This window comes from Ornithorhynchus anatinus, chromosome Y2, assembly GCF_004115215.2.
Source record: "Ornithorhynchus anatinus isolate Pmale09 chromosome Y2, mOrnAna1.pri.v4, whole genome shotgun sequence".
NCBI classification, from domain to species: domain Eukaryota; kingdom Metazoa; phylum Chordata; class Mammalia; order Monotremata; family Ornithorhynchidae; genus Ornithorhynchus; species Ornithorhynchus anatinus.
Window position 1 is genome coordinate 959,329 of NC_053176.1, and position 21,678 is coordinate 981,006.

General features: G+C 43.1%; 1 protein-coding gene across 1 annotated transcript in view; it reads left to right on the plus strand.

The window, feature by feature from the left end:
• The window catches only part of LOC114808671 (exocyst complex component 2-like), a 164,093-nt gene extending 143,968 nt beyond the window's left edge, over nt 1-20,125 (plus strand). The window contains exons 23-28 of the mRNA XM_039910964.1: nt 2,591-2,646; nt 9,768-9,890; nt 13,890-13,951; nt 15,394-15,453; nt 18,458-18,595; nt 18,913-20,125. Coding sequence (XP_039766898.1) covers nt 2,591-2,646; nt 9,768-9,890; nt 13,890-13,951; nt 15,394-15,453; nt 18,458-18,551 — 395 coding nt within the window. The 3' untranslated portion in view covers nt 18,552-18,595; nt 18,913-20,125. The remainder of the gene's footprint in view (nt 1-2,590; nt 2,647-9,767; nt 9,891-13,889; nt 13,952-15,393; nt 15,454-18,457; nt 18,596-18,912) is intronic.
• Nucleotides 20,126-21,678: the final 1,553 nt, after the last annotated feature.

The following is a 21,678-nucleotide window of genomic DNA, read 5'->3' on the forward strand; positions in this document are numbered from 1 at the left end:
CATTCCAGGCCAGAGGTAGGAGGTGGGTCGGGGATGGCGACGAGATAGGCGAGACCGAGGCACAGTGAGAAGGTTAGCACTACAGGAGTGAAGTGTGCAGGCTTGGTTGTAGAAAGAGAGTAGCAAGGTTAGGTAGGAGGGGACAAGGTGGTGGAATGGTTAAAAGACAATTGTGAGGAGTTTGTGTTTGATGCGGAGGTGGATAGGCAACCACTGGAGATCCTTGAGGAGCAGGGTGACATGTCCTGATGTTTTTCTAGAAAAATGATCCAGGCAGCAGAGTGAAGTAAGGACTGGAGTAGGGAGAGGCAGGAGGCTGGAGGTCAGCAAGGAAGCTGATTCAGTAATCCAGGTGGGATAGGATAAGAGAATGTATTAACATTCTTCCTGTCTCCTCGACTCATCCCTCTCATTCAATCCACATGTTCAGTCTGTCACCAAATCCTGTTAGTTTCAAGCTTCACAACATCGCTAAAATCCATCCTTTCCTCTCCATCCAAACTGCTTCCATGTTGGTCCAAGCATATACTATCCTACCTTGACTACTGCAACAGCCTCCTTGCTGACCTCCTTCCCTCCTGTCTGTCCCCACCTCAGTCCATTACACAGACCGCATCATTTTTTTTTTTGTACAAGACCATTTGGTCTGTTTCCCAACTCAGGAACTTCCAGCCCGTCCGTCTCCACATCAAACAGAAATTCCATACCGTTAGCATGAAAGCATTCAATCATCTTGCCCCATCCTTCCTTGCCTACTACAGCTTGGATTGCACACTTTGCTTCTCTAATGCCAGCCTCCTCAACTGTACCACGATCTCGTGTATCCCGCCACTGACTTCTCGTCCGTTCCTGCCTGTGACTCCCTCCCTCTTCACATCTGACAAATGTTCACTCTCCCCACCATCAAGGCCTTATTAAAAGCACATTTCCTCACGGAGGCCTTCCCCAATGAAGCCTTCATTTTCTCCTCTCCCACTCCCTTCTGTGTCACACTTGTACTTGGCTTTGCACCCTTATATGTATTCATAATTTATTAACATTCATGTATGTCCCCCCCAGACTATAAGCCCGTTGACTGAAAGGGATTATGTCTGTTAACTCTGCTACATTGTACTCTCCCAAGAGCTTAATAAAGTGCTCTGCATAGAGTTAAGCGCTCAATAAATACGAGTGATTGACTGATTCCAAGTTAAGATGGGGATTGTTGAACAATTTTAATTCATGAACTCAAGAACTAATAATCTTTCTCTCCCAAGCATGTCTTTTCAAAATAAATTTGATCCTTGTGTTTCTAATACAATATTCTGAACAGTGCAGTCATGTCAGTACATGATCTAAATGCTTTAATTAACCTTTTGACTGTTACTTTAGAGTCAGATCAAATTAATTCTATTTATTGCTATTGTTCTTGTCTGTCCATCTCCCCCAATTAGACTGTAAGCCCGTCAAAGGGCAGGGACTGTCTCTATCTATTACCGATTTGTACATTCCAAGCGCTTAGTACAGTGCTCTGCACATAGTAAGTGCTCAATAAATACTTGAATCTGAATGAATTGAATGAATGAATGAATCTGTCCTGGGATCACAAAGTCGAGAGGAAAGGTTGTGTTGGACTATTGCCTGTTTCCAAAGACTTTAGAAGTCAGAATGGAATTTCCTCCATTCTGATGGGGACAGTATTGGTTATCAAAATCTCAGAGTGTGCTGCTAAGAGTAGGAACCAGATTTAGGTATTTGTTTTGGAGTTACCTTTGACTGAAATTAAAAAGGTTCCCCAGAGGCTTTCTTAGAATAAACCTACAGTGGAGAAAATGAAAGCATAGTAGGGCTTGAGAGCCCACCAGTGTGAGGGTTGTGGTTACACAATGCTTCTGGTGAACTGGCGCTTATATATGAGAGTTTTCCTTTTTAAAATAAAATGGTGAAAGTTGATCCCACACAACGAGGTTGAAATCCCTGTATTTGGTGTGATCTTGTACCAGTTTCTCAGGAGCAAATGTAGATAGAGTTTGCTTTTCGTGTGTTAGAAAATCCGTAGAAATTCCACCTGTGTAGTTCCATTTAAACATTTTAAAACAGCACTATGAATTAAAATTCCTGAATGGAAATTGCTGTTTCTTGCCTTATAATCTATATTATTCTATCATATGGGGCTCTTAGCATGGTTCTAGTCTTTTGTACTACCTTTATACCTTACCTCATTCAAGTTGAAATGAAGGCCTTTCTTCCTCCTCCATCTCCCCCTTACCCTCATCCTTAAATGTCAATTTTGAAGTAAGCTGACCAGAAAGGCTAGGCCTAGGGAAACACAAAGAAGAAAAACACTGAAACAGGAACTACTGGCTTATTTAACCTTTTTTATATAAGGAAACGCTCCTTTCACCATTTGGTTATTAAAAAGGAAATAGATTGTGGTGGTGTGACTTTCTCTTTCTCTTTACATAACTGTATACTTTTTAATTTAAGTATCAAAGGATTCAGTTGCACCACACAATTGGAAATGGTCAGGGGATTTGTAATGCGCTTTTGCAATTATACAAAAGTGATTTTTTTCTCTCTCTCACTCTGTTTTCCCCCATGTTGATTTCAGGTGTCAGGAACTACTTAAAAGAAGCTTTGGTGAATATAATCGCTGTGCATGCCGAGGTGAGATACACGTTAATAATTTCTCCTACAGTAGGCATTGCAAAACATTGAGCTAGAAAGCCAAACTCATTAGTTTTTGCCAACCTCTTTTACCTCCTTAATCTGTCTTGCAGTTTTTAGGATTAGTTTGCAGTTAGGTGCATGTAAGTAAGTATACATCCCAATTCTTCCATTTCCATGTTTTCTTTATGAGATTTTCATTCAGTTTTACCCATTCTATGGAAGAATAAGCCCGTTTATACTTGTAGAAAAAAAGCAGAGACAGAATAGTTAAAAAGTTTTTCCTTCAACCAAGTGACATATTTTGGAAAATTGGTAAACCACTTTTTAGCCAGTATGCAAATTAGAGCTGTTCATGAACACACTATGCCCTCTGACTCTTAACAGTTTGAATCCCAAAGGGTCACGACTAGCTAGAGAAGCAAGAGACTGGGAAGAAACACACCTCTGTACAAGAAACTAGGCTGAAATATTGAAGCGGCCCCATAACCTTCCACATTGTGTCCATAAAAGGATAACATGCTAAGTCACTCTAAGTGTTGTTCTTTTTCCATTAGTAATTGCCAGTGGTCGTAGCTTATGTTTCACAAAGTGGTCAAGAGGTCGGTATAAATAAGATATACAGATTTCACCTCCCAGCACATTCCACATCCATGTCCATTCTAGCCTGACAGCTGTTCAGAAATCAGGGCTGCCGCTGATCCCAAGTCAGTTTGTATGAAGCCCACCCGAGGATGGATTCCATGGCCCTAGCCCTGAAATTTGCCCAGTTGGTAAATCAAAAAGCAGGATGGTCTACTGCGTAGAGCACAGGCCTGGGAGTTCAGCAGGACCTGGGTTGTAATCCTGGCTCCTCCACTTGTCTGCTGTGTGACCTTGGACAAGTCATTTCACTTCTCTGTGCCTCAGTTACCTCATATGTAAAATGGGAATTAAGACTATATGGTAAAGTTACTGTTGATTACTGTACTGTGCTCTCCCAAGCACTTAGAACAGTGTTTTGCACACAGTAAACTTTCAATAAATGTGATTGAATGAAAGAATGACTGTGAGCCCCATGTGGAACGTGGACTGTGTCCAACCTACCCCAACATATAGAATAGTGTTTGACACATAGTAAGCGCAATCTGGGGTATATATAAGTTAACCAGGTTGGATACAGTTTATGACCCACACAGGGCTCACAGTTTTTTAATCCCTGTTTTACAAATGAGGTACCTGAGGCACAGAGAAGTTAAGTGACTTGCCCTAGGTCACAGAGCAGACAAGTTGTGGAGCTGGGATTAAAACGGAGGTCCTCTGACTCCCAGGCCGAGCTCTAGGCTGTGGTGTTTAACAAATACCATAAAAAAATTGCTAATCGCAGCCAGTCCCAATAATCCCAATAACTATTTGCCAGCAGTCCATGAAATGGTAAAGTTCCAGGGTCCATCAGGTCTGACTGACTGGTACAGCAGATGTGAGGGGTATTGGCAGTTCCACAACCAAAATTGGTCAGCTTGGCATGTGCCTTGCTAGATCATTGTAAAACATTTTACTCCTCCAAACTTACTTCATAAAGTAGGCTCACAGCCAGCTGAAGACACATCATCTTCTGAATTTCCTTCTAAGTAGCAACAAAAGGTCAGGAGAAAATGCCCCAGGGGAGCAAACCCTATAAATCACCTTAGGCATTCCACAAGGTAGACCAACTCAGCAGTAATCCTGAAAAATGGCTGGCTAATAATAATAATGGTACCTATTATGTGCTTACTATGTGCCAAGCACTGTTCTAAACACTAGAATAGATACAGGTTAATCGGGTTAGACACAGTTCCTGTCTCACATGGGGCTCACAGTCTCAATCCTCATTTTATAGACGAGGTAACTGAAGCCCAGACAAATGAAGTGACTTGCCTGAGGTCACACAGCAGACTTGTGATAGAGCCAGGATTAAAACTCAGGTCTATCTGACTCCCAGGCCTGTCCTCTCTCCACTAAGCCACACAGCTTCTCGGGGGCAGCAGTGACTACCAGTGAATCTGCCTTCGGAGTCATTGCTCTACAGAATAGCATTTGGCACTGTATCGGGGTCACTTTGGCTGTAATAGACCCTGCAAGTAAAAATCTTTGCATGCCCTCACCATATGCTGCATCCCTGCCTGCTTACTGGCCTGCTGCATCTATTACTCCAGCAGAAATATGGCTGGCAGGGATGAGAAAGGGTGAGTGGCCGTGGCAAACCACCAGCGCTATAATCACTTCCTTTGTGAAGGTTCCCAGTCCTTGAGGCCTCAGGCCCAACGCTTATCTGTCCTTCTTGGCAGGGTACTAGGTTCATCATATTACATGATGATTATGCTGCCCCGAACACTGCAGTTTTCTAAATCAGTAAAGAAAAAATATCGTTGGTGGGTGCAATCTTGTGATTGGAATTTGTGAATAAATGGTGCTTTTCCAGGGCTTTTTTGGTATGCACCTGTAATCTGAGAAATTTAGCATAATGCTCTGCACACATTAAGCACTCTAATACCATTGAATGATGCGTTATAATCTTGCCTACAGTGAAGATAGTATTTTGCTACAAGCCCTTGGATTTCCTAGAGAAGCAGCGTGGTCTAGTGGGAAGAGCATGGAGTCAGAGCACCTGGGTTCTTATAATAATAATAATAATAATGTTGGTATTTGTTAAGCAAGCGCCTACTCTGTGCAGAGCACTGTTCTAAGCGCTGGGGTAGAAACGGGAATGAGGTTGCCCCACATGAGGCTCACAGTCTTCAACCCATTTTACAGATGAGGGAACTGAGGCACAGAGAAGTGAAGTGACTTGCCCACAGTCACACAGCTGACAAGGAGCAGGGTCGGGATTTGAACCCATGACCTCTGACTCCCCAGGCCAGGCTCTTTCCACTGAGCCACGCAGCTTCCTGTTCCACCACGTGTCTAATGTGTGACCCACCTTGGACAAGTCACTAAACTTCTCCTATGCCTCAGTTCCCTCAGTGACTGTGAGCCCCATATGGTACAGGGACTGCATCTAAGATGATTATCTTGTATCTACCTGAATACTTAGTACAGTGTCTGGTACATAATAAGCACTTAACCAACATATACCATATGCAAAAATGCCTTTGAAAACAAAATATATGCCCTGCATGTTAAGCAAATTTAATACCAGAAGATATGTGATTTCTCTATGTAATTTATCTCCCTTTTATAATAATAAAGTGACCTCCCAGCAGTATTTGAATTTCAGGCCCACATACTTTTTTCAAAAGTCACATGCCAACATACTTTTCATTCATTCAATAGTATTTATTGAACGCTTACTATGGGCAGAGCACTGTACTAAGTGCTTGGAATGAACAAGTCAGCAACAGATAGAGACAGTCCCTTCCGTTTGACGGGCTTACAGTCTAATCGGGGGAGACAGACAGACAGAACAATGGCAATAAGTAGAGTCAAGGGGAAGAACATCTCGTAAAAACAGTGGCAACTAAATAGAATCAAGGCAATGTACAATTCATTAACAAAATAAATAGGGTAATGGAAATATATACAGTTGAGCGGATGAATACAGTGCGGAGGGGATGGGAAGAGAGAGGTGGAGGAGCAGAGGGAAAAGGGGAAAAAGGGTTTAGCTGCGGAGAGGTAAAGGGGGGGTGGCAGAGGGAGTAGAGGGAGAAGAGGAGCTCAGTCTGGGAAGGCCTCTTGGAGGAGGTGAGTTTTAAGTAGGGTTTGGAAGAGGGGAAGAGAATCAGTTTGGCGGAGGTGAGGAGGGAGGGCGTTCCAGGACCGCGGGAGGACGTGACCCAGGGGTCGACTGCAGGATAGGCGAGACCAAGGGACGGTGAGGAGGTGGGCGGCAGAGGAGCGGAGCGTGCGGGGTGGATGGTAGAAAGAGAGAAGGGAGGAGAGGTAGGAAGGGGCAAGGTGATGGAGAGCCTTGAAGCCTAGAGTGAGGAGTTTTTGAAGCAGCGTGGCTCAGTGGAAAGAGCATGGGCTTTGGAGTCAGAGGTCATGAGTTCGAATCCCAGCTCTGCCACTTGTCAGCTGTGTGACTGTGGGCAAGTCACTTAACTTCTCTGGGCCTCAGTTACCTCATCTGTAAAATGGGGATTAAGACTGTGAGCCCCATGTGGGACAACCTGATTCCCCCGTGTCTCCCCCAGCGCTTAGAACAGTGCTCTGCACATAGTAAGCGCTTAACAAATACCAACATTATTATTATTATTATTGTTTGGAGCGGAGGTTGATAGGCAACCACTGGAGTTGTTTAAGAAGGGGAGTGACATGCCCAGATCGTTTCTGCAGGAAGATGAGCCGGGTAGCGGAGTGAAGAATAGACTGGAGCGGGGCAAGAGAGGAGGAAGGGAGGTCAGAGAGAAGGCTGACACAGTAGTCTAGCCGGGATATAACGAGAGTCCTTAGCAGTAAGGTAGCCGTTTGGGTGGAGAGGAAAGGGCGGATCTTGGCGATATTGTAGAGGTGAAACCAGAAGGTCTTGGTAACGGACAGGATGTGTGGGGTGAACGAGAGAGACGAGTCAAGGATGACACCGAGAATGCAGGCCTGAGAGACAGGAAGGATGGTCGTGCCATCGACGGTGATAGAGAAGTCTGGGAGCGGACCGGGTTTGGGAGGGAAGATGAGGAGCTCAGTCTTGCTCATGTTGAGTTTTAGGTGGCGGGCCAACATCCAGGTGGAGACGTCCTGGAGGCAGGAGGAGATGCGAGCCTGAAGGGAGGGGGAGAGGACAGGGGCGGGGATGTAGATCTGCGTGTCATCTGCGTAGAGATGGTAGTCAAAGCTGTGAGAGCGAATGAGTTCACCAAGGGAGTAGTGTAAATGGAGAACAGAAGAGGGCCAAGAACTGACCCTTGAGGAACTCCAACAGTTAAAGGATGGGAGGGGGAGGAGGTGCCAGCGAAGGAGACCGAGAATGACCGGCCAGAGAGGTAAGAGGAGAACCAGGAGAGGACGGAGTCCGTGAAGCCAAGGTGAGATAAGGTATGGAGGAGGAGGGGATGGTGGACAGTGTCAAAGGCAGCAGAGAGGTCAAGGAGGATTAGAATGGAGTAGGCGCCATTGGATTTGGCAAGGAGGAGGTCATGGGTGACCTTAGAGCAGTCTCGGTAGAGTGGAGGGGACGGAAGCCAGATTGGAGGGGATCTAGGAGAGAATGGGAGTTAAGGAATTCTAGGCATCGATTGTAGACGACTCGTTCTAGGATTTTGGAAAGGAAGGGTAGTAGGGAGATAGGACGATAACTGGAGGGGGAAGAGGGGTCAAGAGCGGGTTTTTTTAGGATGGGGGAGACGTGGGCATGTTGGAAGGCAGAGGGGAAGGAGCCCTTGGAGATTGAGTGGTTAAAAATAGAAGTTAAGGAAGGGAGGAGGGCAGGGGCGATGGTTTTAATAAGGTGAGAGGGAATGGGGTCCGAGGCACAGGTGGAGGGGGTGGCACTTGCGAGGAGGGAGGAAATCTCCTCTAAGGATACTGCAGGGAAGGATGGGAAAGTAGGGGAGTGGGTTGGTCGGGGGGAGGAGAGAGGCAGAGGGGTGACTTTGGGGAGCTCAGACCTGATTGTGTTGATTTTCATGAGGAAATAGGTGGCCAGATCATTGGGGATGAGAGATGGGGGAGGGGGAGGAACAGGGGGCCTAAGGAGATGGTTAAAGGTCCGGAACAATCGGCGGGGGTGACGGGCATGGGTGTCGATGAGGGAGGAGAAGAAGTTTTGCCTGGCGGAGGAGAGGGCAGAGTTAAGGCAGGAAAGGATAAATTTGAAGTGTGTGAGGTCGGCTTGGTGCTTGGACTTTCACCAGCAGCGCTCGGCAGCTCGAGCATAGGAGCGTAGGAGGAGGACAGAGGAGGTGATCCAGGGCTGTGGGTTAGTGGAGCAAGAGCGGCGGAGGGAAAGGGGGGTGAGAGAGTTGAGATGAGTAGAGAGGGTGGAGTTGAGAGCGGAGACCTGATCATCGAGAGTGGGAAGTGAGGACAGGGCGGCAAGGTGAGGAGAGATGCTTTTGGAAAGACGGATGGAATCGAGAGAGCGGAGGTCTCTGTGGGGCAGTAGCGAAGATTTGCAGGGGGAGGGAGTGTGAGAGAGCAGGTGAGAAGGTTATGGTTAGAGAGAGGGATTTCAGAGATGGTGAGGGAGGAGATAGTGCAGCGGTAGGAGATGACGAGATCGAGGGTGTGACCGAGTCGGTGAGTGGGCCCGCGGTATGGTGGAGGAGGTCGACAGAGTCGAGGAGGGATAGGCGGGCGGCAGAGGAGTCGTTGGTTGCATCCATTTGGATGTTGAAGTCTCCAAGGATCAGAGTGGGCAGAGAGAAGGAGAGAAGGAAGGTGAGAAAGGGGTCAAGGTGGTTGAAGAAGTCGGAGGTGGGACCGGGAGGGCGGTAGATAACAGCGACAAGTATCTGGAGGGGGTGGTAGAGGCGAATGATATGGGCTTCGAAGGAGGGGAAGGAGAGGGAGAGGGGAGGAGGGATATTGCGGAAGCGGCAACGGGGTGAGAGGAGGAAGCCGACGCCTCCTCCCTTACGGTGAGTCTGGGGGAGTGGGAGAAGGAGAGGCCTCCGCTGGAGAGAACGGCGGCGGAGACCGTGTCTTCGGGAGAGAGCCACGTTTCCGAAAGGGCGAGGAGGAGGAGAGGGCGGGAGAGGAAAAGGTCATGGAGGAAAAAGGTAGCTTACCTGTAATAGAGCGGAGGTTCCAGAGCCCACACTTGAAAGTAGCTGTGGGTGCAAGGGGGGAAGGGGGAAGGGCGGGGGGAGGGGAGGGTTTGGATTTATAAAAGTCACTTTTTCTTTTTTAGAAACCACAGTATTTTTCTCTTCCTTTTGGATATATTATACCACTATTTTACATCTAGTTTTGATCTAACTTCTTTTTGTAACCGAGTAAGGAGGGCTGTATATTTTTGAGGGTGTTTGGGAATTTGTAGAGGTGGGTTTTTGCTTTTGTTTAATATGTTGGGAGGTTTTGAAGAAATCCAGACTAGCAAGGGGTGGCACAGTGACACAGTGAATATAGTGTTCTTGTTTCACTTTCCCAAGTGCTTAGTACAGTGCTCTGCACACATTAAGTACTCAATAAATAGCATTGATTGGTTGATTGTTTGAAATCCTCAGGTATTCACCATTTCTAAGGAGTTAGTCCCTCGGGTGCTATCCAAGATCGTGGAAGCTGTCTTTGAAGAACTAAGTCGACTGATGCAGTGTGTTTCATCTTTCAGCAAAAATGGAGCTTTGCAGGTACCTCACTTCTCAGCTTTCACATTCTGATGTGCAAAATGAGGAACATAGATCTTTTGCCAGTTAAGGAGGAGAATTGAATCCCGGAAAATTAAAAGTATTAATGAGCCCTGTTCCGCCAGCAGCAGGCTGACAGGGCAAAATAACCCTGTCTGTTGCAAGCCCAGCCAGAGGCCTGAGCCTAGAATGACACTTAAGCCCTAGTCTGAACTGGCCGGGCACCTGGGATCTCAGCTCTGCAAAGTTCATAGTGCCAGAGGCAAATCAGATTGTGACTTAGCAGAGTTGGGATTTAGAGGGTCCTGTTTCTGTGGCCTGTATTCCAGCATGGCCCAGTGGAAATAGCATGGGCCTCGGAGTCAAGGACCTGGGTTCTGAATCCCAGCTTGGCCACTTCTGCTGTATGTCCTCGGGCAAGCCCCTAATTTATCTGTACCTCCGTTACTCATCTGCAAAATGAGGATTAAATCCTCTTCCCTCCTACCAACATTGGGAGCCTCTTGTGGAACAGAGACTGTCTCCCCGGATTATCTTGTATCTACCCCAATGCTTAGTTCAGTGCCTGGCACATAATAAGTGCTTAACCAATAATATACTAAAAAAAAAATCCCGCCCCAGGCTCCTGTGGCCTTTTATACCAGGAATGCCAACCACCATCTACAGACTGAAAGAAAACTGAGTTTCTCCCCTGTGTATCTTTCAAATGCATTGTCCACCAAAACACTTGCTCCTGTTGCCCCCAGACAATAATTAACCCAGGGTCTTGCCAGGGTTATACCCAGGGTCTTAGTATCCGAATGTCCTCCACACTTTAGAACAACATCCTTTCTCCTTACATTGCCAATGGGGCCAGGTCAAGGCCAGGAGCAGCATCTAAGTTGTGCCAATCAGGACATCTTCTCTTAGAGTCTTCAGGGATGAGGTATAACGAGGCTTCCCAGCCCTGGGGCATGAACAGAGCAGCTCTGCCTCCTCTCTCCAAGCTGCAACTCTTGCTGTGATTCTGTGGGAGTAGGACTGGGGCCAGCAAGGCTTCTCTCCACATAGAAACTGGGCCCCTTTTACCTAAACTGAGGGGGTTTTGCTGCCATTGGAAGGAAGAAGGGAGGCCGAGAGTGGGCCCTTTCTAACTCGATTGGGGTTTGTTTGGCTCAGCAAAATGGGCACCTAGATAAGCCGATTCCCAGCCAAGGAAATGGCAAGAGAATTTTCGTCCGTAGATTTTCACACCACACTTTGAGATGAACAGAAAACACCACTCTCCAATTTTACCCTGAAGTATATTCAAGTTTTACATTGTTTTTCTAGTTGTCACTTTATGAGAAATCTCTTTGGAAATTCATTTTTGCATACATTACAAATAATAAAAATGGGATTGTGCACAAATAAAATACCTTAAAAAAAATCTATCTGTTCTTTCAGAATTCAAAGATGTTGAAAATCAAACCTTAACAATTGCATATCAAAAAATAACTTCCATTGAAAACAGAGTGAACAGATTTAGGAATCTTGTAGAGTCAATTCTCAGAATGTTTGACTTTTCAGTTAATCACTAGTATTTGAGTGCTAACTGTATTCTGAGTACTTGGGAGAGTACAATTCAACAGAGTTGAAAGGCACATTCCCATCAGGAACTTAGTTTAGATGGGTAGGTAGAGTATAAAACAAATTGCGGACATATGTGTAATTGCTGTGGGACCGGGGATAGGAGTGAATATCAGGTGTGTAAAAGGTACAGATCCAAGTGCATAGGCACTGTAGAAGGGATAGGGAATAGTTTTAGTTTAACACAAGCTTAACAGAATTAAACAATTAGTTCTTTATTCAATCTATTTCCTATTGTTAGTTTTAAATGTTGCGGTGAACTTTAAAAAATGATTTGTTCAGTAAGTTGTACATTAAAAATGTAGACTCTATCAATCAATTAATCAATGGTATTTATGTAGAGCTTACTTTTTGCAGAACACTATTCTAAGCTCTTGGGAGAGCTGGTAGACAGCTTCCCTACCCATAGTGAGCCTCCAATGAAGTATATTCCCTGAATCTAATCACCAAATAAATCAAATGAAGCTGGTATGGGAGGGAAAAGCCGACTAGTTCATCCCAAGCGCTTAGTACAGTGCTCTGCACATAGTAAGCGCTCAATAAATACTATTGAATGAATGAATGAATGAATGATCTGGACATAAATGTGATTACCCTCTGGCTTCACCTTTTTTAATGTTATTTGTTAAGTGCATACTATATGCCAAATGCTCTACTAAGGCAGATATAGTGGAAGCAAGATCAGATACAGTCCCTTTTCCACATAAAGCTCACAGTCTTAGGGGTTCAAAATATGCTTACTTAGAAGTTTAGACTGCAGGATATCATTTGAAGTAGAAACTCTAATTTTATATAACAGATGAAACTATAGGTGTGAGGAAGTAGAGAAAAGTGATCTTGTTTCCTCTGATCTGAAGGACAGAGCTTCAAAGTGACTTGCCTCTTATGCCCAGCAGTGGATTCAGTCTGCTGAAAAGTGCCCAATTTCATAAAATCCTAAAGCTAGGAACTTCAACAAGTCTCCTAGCCCAGTCCCATACATGCATGAGAAGCAGCGTGGCTCAGTGGAAAGAGCACGGGCTTTGGAGTCAGACGTAATGAGTTCGAATCCCAGCTCCGCCACTTGTCAGCTGTGTGACTGTGGGCAAGTCACTTAACTTCTCTGTGCCTCAGTTATCTCATCTGTAAAATGGGGATTAAGACTGTGAGCCACACGTGGGACAACCGAATTCCCTTGTGTCTACCCCAGCGCTTAGAACAGTGCTCGGCACATAGTAAGCACTTAACAAATACCAACATCATTATTATTATTATTATTAAATTCCGTACACCTTGCAGTGCCAAGAAAAATCTGCCCCAATCGATTCACTGTTGTTCAGAAATCCTAACCATGTGTAGATTGCCACATTGGTGAATATGTAGAGAAAGACGCTTGGCCTAAAGGAAAGGGCACCGGCCTGGAAGTCAGAGGACCTGGACTCTGCCACTTTCTGCCGTGTGACCTTGGACAAGTTACTTAACCTCTCTGTGCTTCAGTTTCTTCATCTGCAAAAATGGGGGTTCATTACCTGTTCTTCCTCCTATTTGGACTGTGAGCCCCATGTGGGACCTGATTATCTTGTATCTACCCCAGTACAGTGCTTGACCCATAGTTAGCACTTAACAAATACCACAATTATTGTCATCATTATTATCTACGTAGTGCTGTGAAAATCCCAAATTTTCTGTGGACTATTTTCATGATTGGACACACAGAATGCTTGTTTAAAGTGATAGCAGCATGCCTTGGTGGATAGAACCTGGGCCCAAGAGTCAGAAGGACTGGGGTTCAAATCCCGGCTCTGCCGCTTGTCTATTGTGTGACCTTGGGCAAGTCACTTAACTCTTTTGTACCTCAGTTACCTCATCTGTAAAATAGAGATTAAGACTGAGAGCACCGTGTGGGACAAATATTGTGTCCAACTTGCTAAACTTGTATATACCTCAGTGCTTAGTACAGTCCCTGGCACATAGTAAGCACTTAACAAATACCATTAAAAAGTAAAAATAAAAAAAAACAACCCTAGAGCTCTGTCTTCAACTGTACCTTGTTTATTACTATTCATTACTACTATTATTGTTGTTATGATGGTGTTGTCATTGTAGTAGGTATTGTTGTTATGGTATTTGTTTAGCGCTTGTGTGTTAAGCAGTGTTCTAAGCTCTGAAATAGATACAAGTTATTCATTCTTGCACCTCACTCCAACATGTCCTGAAAACTCAGTCTGCTAGACCAGAGTCTTTAACAAAGGACCGTTCATTCAGACCAAAAGTTACTGCATTAATTTCAGGTTCAGCTCGATCATCTAGAATGTCTGAGTGTCCAGACTAGACCCAGTCTCATGCACTCTAAGCAGTGGAGGTTTTTACTATGGGTTTTAAATATGTCGAATTGTTTTCGCTTCCTATTCGCAGGCAAAGCTTGAAATCTGTGCTCTGAGAGATGCCATGGCAGTGTACCTAACACCGGAAAGCAGGTGAGATGTCAGACTGCCTGGGTGGGAATGTTTAAACATTATTCAAATATATTATTCTATTAATAATGGACCGGTTTAAAGCAGGTGGTTTTTTTTTTCAGGATAATGGGTCACTCATTGAGCTTTGACATAGGTCATTAGTCTGCTTCTCTCATTTTTATGTTAGCTCATCACTCATTGTTTTCATTCAGCAAATCAGCTGTTGAGGCTTTTTCTTTAATAAGGAAATATAAGGATAAGGATTTAATGCTGTATTTCATTGTTATAGGTGATCACCAGTATCAAAATAAAGTGACAGAATGGATTCCATTTTTTAATTGTTATTCATTTATATCTTATGTAAACACACGCCACATGCAAAGCACTGTACTCCATGCACTGGGAAAAGATCCCAGTAGAATAATTCAGACATGCTTCCTGACGTTGTGAGCAGAGAACACGTCTACCATCTCTGTTATATTCATTCAGTAGTATTTTCATTCAATAGTATTTATTGAGCGCTTATTATGTGCAGAGCACTGTACCAAGCGCTTGGAATGTACAAATCAGCAACAGATAGAGACCCCACGCTCTTAGTTCAGTGGTCTGCACATAGTAAGTGCTCAGTCACTATGATCCATTCATGGGGAAATGGAAAAATTAGGATATGCAAATAAGTCTTATGGAACTGTGAGTGGCATGAGTGTCAATGTTCTTTAAATGTACAGACCCAAATGCTCACAGTCTAAAAAGAGTGGAGAGAATTAGAAGAGTACATTCTGAGAAAGAAATTCCAGAACTACTTCTTTAGAGCTCTTTTGAAAATGAGAAAATGGATAATAGAAGTAAAACCTCTTCCATTTATTTAACCTCTTCTCTTATATTTACCTTATCTATTGCAGGCGAAACAGGTAGCCATCATCTGCTCATAAGCAGACATCTTGTGGTTTGTTTATATAAAATCTGTATAGTGGAAAAGTGATGTTGAGTTTTCACCTTTGTGAATGCAAGTCAGGATTTCCTACTACATCTGTCAGCAGATAAACAGAAACCCTGGGATTATTTATAAAGTTTTCCCCCTTCCATGCTTAAAAATGTTACCTCATTTGGCATTGTTTGATGTGAAATAGTGATTTATTCAGTAAAAGGGGCCTCCTGTGCCAATCTGTGTGTGACTTGTCCCTCTTCTCAGACACTTCTCTTGGGTTTATAGTGGAAGATTGTTTTTCCTTTCATGAGGCATCTCATTTCCTGCTTTACTGACCTTACCCTTAGTAAGCCTTCTTTGTTTCTTTGCACAAAACTCCAGCCACATGCTTCCACTTCTGATTTGTATCCCAGCTCCTTCACTGAGACATCCCAGACCTTAATACAGGAGCTTTCTCCACATTGTAGCTGTTTCTACCAACAAACATAGAAATGCCTTGTATTGAATATAGCTCATTTTGATATTTATGCCGTAGATCGAGTTTCAAGCAAGCTTTGGAAGCCCTGCCTCAACTCTCAAGTGTAACCGATAAAACGTGAGTTTTACTATGTTGGAACTTAGCTTTCTTGGGAGTCATGCTGTTTTGAGAATTGCTCTAAGTTTTGTAACCAAAAAGACTATTTTACTAAATTTATATATTTAAGAGAATCACATGACCGCCATAGCCATCATAATGAATGAGTGATGCTTCCATAGTAATTTCAAAAGAGTCGTACTGGTTTCACAAGCATAGAATATGTGTGCGTCTTAAGAGACCCTGAAAAGAGATAGCAATCATCCACCCCTATGACTAGTTTTTCGTGCATTCCTCTTCTCTTTTCTCCTGTGTTCATTCTGTGCCAGCAAAAAAAAAAAGCCTATCTCTCCATTAAATTCATTAGCATGGTGTCGTGGATAGAGCATGGGCCTGGGAGTCAGAAGGTCATGGGCTCTAGTCCCGGCTCCTTCACTTGTCTGTTTTGTGACCATGGCCAACTTTCTTCACTTCTCTGTGCCTCAGTTAGCCCATCTGTAAAATGGGGATTGAAACTGTGAGCCCCAGTGGGACAGGGACTATATCCAACCCTATATTCTCGTATCTATCCCAGCGCTTAGTATGGTGCTTGGCACATAGTGTACACTTAACATGTACCATTATTATTATTATTTGACCTCCATGTGGGACAGGGACTGTGCCCAACCCGATCAGCTTGTATCCATCCCAGAGTGAAATAATAATTCTGGTATTTGCTCAGCACTTATTGTGTGCCAGGTATTGTACTCGAGACTAAACAGTTCTGTCACAGAATAAGCAACTTAACAAATGCCGCAATTATTATTCTTACAGTAAAACAGAGTTGGTAGGTGTCCATCTTAGAGTAGTTTCACCAAAGCCATCTATGAAGGACACCTAACATCAAATAGCACAACAAGATTACGCATCATGGGGTTCTGGAACACAGTCCGTTGATCAACATTTGAACAATGCAACACATCCCCAGTGGAGAACAGAGGACAGCAGGGTATCTAAGCAGCTGTTCTGTGTTGAACTGAAAAGAGGACTATCCAAGCCAGGAGGGTAAAATAAAGACAAAGAAAACTACAGCTTCCAACACTGTGTAGGAAAGGGACTGTTGAGTGTCGACTGCTCTGTACAGTTCAGTCTGGCAGGCAGAATTCAGGAGAGCTTTGCAATCCCAGAGTAGAGACTTCGCAGAGTTTGGCGTGCCGAGAGCCAGGCTCGGAAACAGAAGACAAATGTGTTAACCCAGTAAGGACCTCTCTTTGAGTGCACACAATACAGCCGGGTGTGTTTGTTTCATATCAGTCTTCTCAGCCAAGCGTAACTAGGATCTTAGCGTTATTAGTGTCATCCTCAAAAATTAAAGACATCTACAGTCACGTTCCGGTGTAGGGGTTTAGAGCTTTTAGAGTTCAAAAATACTTCATTTCAATTTTTAGATAGTGATTTTGGGTGTCAGATGTCCAGCTAAATGCATAAGTATGCACAAGCCCTGGTGGCATTTATGTACATATCTCTTTACACTCTGATTTCTTCCCCTTATCTATACTTTATTTAAATGCCTGTCTCCCCAGATAGTTGGTTAGCTCTTTGAGGTTAGGAATCATGTTTACTAAGTCTGTCATATTCTCCCAAATCCTTATTAGACTACTCTGCACAGAGCAGTCAATTAATAAATGCTTTTGATTGATGTGAAGAGATGTTTGTGGTAGGTGGAAAGTTGGCTAGGCTACTTCAAGTCTTGATTTAAATAAGATGAATAAAAACATAAGAAGCCATTTTTGACTAATGCAGGACAATACCATTATATCCTTTGGTTAAATTTCCAGAAGTAAAGTACATTTGGAGGAGAAACAAAATGAGACGCCTTGAAATCCAGATCTGGGATCACATTCTCTTCCTCTGAAGACAAATTATCATTTTCTAATAACTTTTATTCAGACCAGCAGATGTAATGAATGCCAGTATCGTAGCACAGCATAGAGATATCAGAGAAGTCCACTCTAGACTGTAAACTCATTGTGGGCAGTGTACATGTCTACCAACTCCATGGCGCAGTGGAAAGAGCATGGGCTTTGGAGTCAGGGCTCATGAGTTCGAATCCCAGCTCTGCCACTTGTCAGCTGTGTGACTGTGGGCAAGTCACTTCACTTCTCTGTGCCTCAGTTCCCTCATCTGTAAAATGGGGTTAAGACTGTGAGCCCCACGTGGGACAACCTGATTCCCCTGTGTTTACCCCAGCGCTTAGAACAGTGCTCTGCACATAGTAAGCGCTTAACAAATACCAAATACCAACATTATTAACTCTACTATATTGTACTCTCCCAGGTGCTTAACCCAGTAAGTGTTCAATAAGCACCACTGATTGAAGTAGAGAAAACCCCAGAGTCTCTAGACTGATTTTATCAATCTTCTGAAAGCATTTAATATCATCACGTAGCCGGGCTGTAGCATTACTAAGCAAATTTGGCCACTGAGATCATTGGCTTTTCTCTGCCACTTGGTTGGCTAAGTCAGAGTTTAAATTGGCTGTCATCTTACCTATCACTATTGGAACATATGTAGTAGGTTCCAGTACTGTTTAGCTTGTACTGATTGACCCTAGACATTTCAGAATAGGCTGATCAGAATGAAAGGTGATAAAGAGAAATCTGAAGGAGGTGTTTGCATGATCTGAGTAATGTGTTAATTATCTTGGCTTATAATTTCCCTGTTCGTGTGTTTTTAATGACTTTTCATATTATTTGGCGTAAAGCAGGGAGGTTTTAGAATATCTCATTCATTCAATCATTCAATCATATTCATCAAGTGCTTACCGTGTGCAGAGCACTATACTAAGTGCTTGGGAAACTACAATACAACACTATAGAGTGACAATCCCTGCCCACAATGAGCTCACAGTCTAGAGTCTACCACCCAGCTTTCCAAAAGCTGAACAAGCCACAAATAATGCTAAATTGTTTCCCTGAGATGTTTTCTTGGGTTGCTAGGCATCATCCTTCTGCTAAACTGTGAATTATGTTCTTCTTCCTTGCAGGTTACTGGAAGAACTCCTGAACAAGTTTAAGAGTAGTATGCACTTGCAGCTTACCTGTTTCCAAGCTTCTCCTTCAACCATGGTGAAAACATAAGGAAAAAGAAACCTCCCCAAAGCCTGAGCATCCCCAGAGCACAAGTAACAGACCATTCTTAGTGCATTTTCATAAAGATGTTTAATAATAAGACAGTGAAGTAGTTGGATTTTGCTCATTGGAAACTCAGATTTGCATCTGTGTGTTTTACCTCTGTAACCAAAAGGAGGTGTTTAAAATGCCCTCTGAGAGATTCCTTAGTCTCCATTGGATTGGATCCTCTCGGAAATGTTAAGCTTCTTTTCTCCGTTCAGCAGAGAATTCTGAATTGGATGCTGCAGAATGGTGCATATTTTTGAGACGGTCTCTTTCAGATAGCCTATACTGAATACTAAGGCATTTCTCAATATCTAATTTACAGGCTTATTAGAATCAGCCGCTTCCAGGACCCATAGAGATATTAATGAAAAGAGATTGGGATTGCTACATTTAGACATCTTCCATGGCTGCATCTGCCGAAGCTGCCCAGCTGGACCTGCAAACTTTATTTCACACAGATGGCTCAGTAGCCCATAATTCAACTGCACGATTGAAGAAACTGGTGGCTGCATTTTTTTTAATGTAATGTTTTGGCTGTATTTTCTTCATTGTCTTGAGGCCAATGCTCATGAATGTACTTTGCATTTTGTTGTCTAATTTTTTTTAATAGTAATTAGAAACCCAGGGTGTATTTCACTTTTATGCTCTCACTTGACTGGTAAACTGAATTATGTCACTTGATTCTGTGCTTGCCTAGTCTCTAAGGATGCTCATTAATGGCACTTGAAGCAGAATGCCGATGCCTCATATATGTAATTAGTTTACGAACTTCACTGTGATCTCTTCTCCGTTGATGCTAAGGGCTACTCTCATGCAAAAAGATAACATAAAGCTCCTTTAAGGTGCAAAATGCCAGTTCTCTGCCCTTCCATTTTCTCATTTTCTCTGGTGAACTTCTCTCCAGCGTTTCCCTCTTCCTTTGCTACATCTTTCCTTCTTTGTAGCCACCGCTCCCAGAGTCAGCAAATGCTACCCTGGCACATCTTGGGTTTTGGCAGCCTCAAAGTCAGTTTTCTAGGCCCCTGTATAAAGTTATAGTCTGTGGACAAAGCGTCTTACCAGATGTCCTACATTCTCTGCTGACTTGCAAATTACTGGAAAGAAGGTCACAGGGAAATTCATGAGTGACATAAACTTATTTTTAGTATTCTATTACCTTTTCTTCATAAAACCATAGTTTCCAACACCCTTGATAAATGCCCAGAAACGTATCTGTGTACCAAAATATCAAATTTTTACAAATCTAAATTGAAATTAAAGAAAAGGCTTTTAATGTCAAATATCTTATTAAATAGTACAAGTAGATTTAACAGTACAGGATATGCTTCTGAAGTATTCAGTCAAATGAAACATGGCATTGTGTTTGTTCATTTACTGTGTATGGGTAAACAATTATAATAGCTAGAAGTTTTGATTGTCTAGAAATGTGGCTTATAAGGCATATTAGGCAATTATAGAGAACACTGCTGTTTTCTTTAAGTATGTTAACCATTGTAACTGAAGATGAGTGTATGAATTAAATGACAAAAATGTAATCCTGGATTTTTGTGTTATTTTCAGTGATCGGTGTAATTTATCCAACCTTTGAAAAAGCACTTCAATATAAGATGACATTATTTTTTTTCCTGAGCCCATTATTTTCTAGATGTTTTTTATGAACCCCCATATATTCATTATACCTAACTATTCTACCAGGTTAGAATTGTTCCAGTCCAGTTGACTTTATATTTGCCTCTAACTGCACACTATGTTTGTGTCATATTTTTAAGCCATATTCTTAGTTTATGAAGATTGTCAAGGAATTTGGCATTGTACTGATTCTTATCTATTAGGAAAATCGGCCTCTTCACATTTGAGAGCCTCTATTTCTATTCTAAGGCAGTTTTCTCTTAGACTTTCTACATCAGTATTCTGTGAAAATGGCATGTTCTGGAAATGATTTGGGCACTGCGAAACAAGCAATAATCGTTGCTATAGGCTAAATTGGTTGAATCAGAATCCTATCTATGTGATCATCACGTGTATATCGTCTTTCCTAAAAGAATTAGGGAGAAAAGTTCGAACTCTTGGTTTTGATGTCAAGCAGTGCTTTTATATGTCTGCTTCTGGCAAGTACCAGCAGAGATTTTTAAATCTTGGCTTTCTTAGGTGGAAATAAGTATCTGTCAACTACTGAATGGTTATATGTCAGAAGTGAGTACTGTATCTTGATAATTTTATCAGTCTAGCATACTTCAACAGAAAGACTTACAAGAGAAATCTGAGCAGTGAGGACCTTCAAAGATCAAGTGAGGTCAGTCGTTCTGTAGGTTTATCTAATTATCTGCTGAGTGGTGTTATTGCTTATGTGTTGATGTTTACAGAACAATAGAACATTTGTCATGTCTAAGCTTTATATTGAGTGTTCCGAATCCAAAGGACAGGTTTAGCATGATTTTGCTCAGTTATATTAAAGAAAGCTGCAGTTCAAGGGATTTTAGCATTTTCTATATCAATCATATATTTGAAAGCTTCAGCATCCTCCACACCACATGTGAAATACCAATTCTTGAAAGCAATTTAAACAGCTTCCCTGCCCACCAGGCATTACAGCGTAAAGTGGGCAAACAGGTACCCCATATGGATAAACAAAAAACTGTGTAACTCTTGAGCAAATAATAGTATTTGTTAAGCGCTTATAATGTGCCAGGCACTTGACTAAGGTACAAGCTAATCAGGTTGGACAGAGTTCCTGTTCCACTGGGGCTCACAGTCTTAATCCCCATTTTACAGATGAGGTAACTGAGGCACAGAGAAGAGAAGTCACCTGCCCATGGCCACCCATCAGACAACTGTTGGAGCAGGGATTAGAACCCAGGTCCTTCTGACTCCCAGGCCCATGCTCTGTGGTGCCCAGAGATTTACTCCTCCCATCTGCAAACTGCACCCATATCCTGAAAAAATTATCTTGCAAGGTGTGTTGCTGGCTATGGGGCACTGAGCACAACCATCACTCCTCAAGAAACAAAATCCCTGTCCCTCATTGAGCTCACAGTCTAAGAGGAACAGTTTTGTAACCCCATTTTATAGATAAGGAAAGTGAAGTACA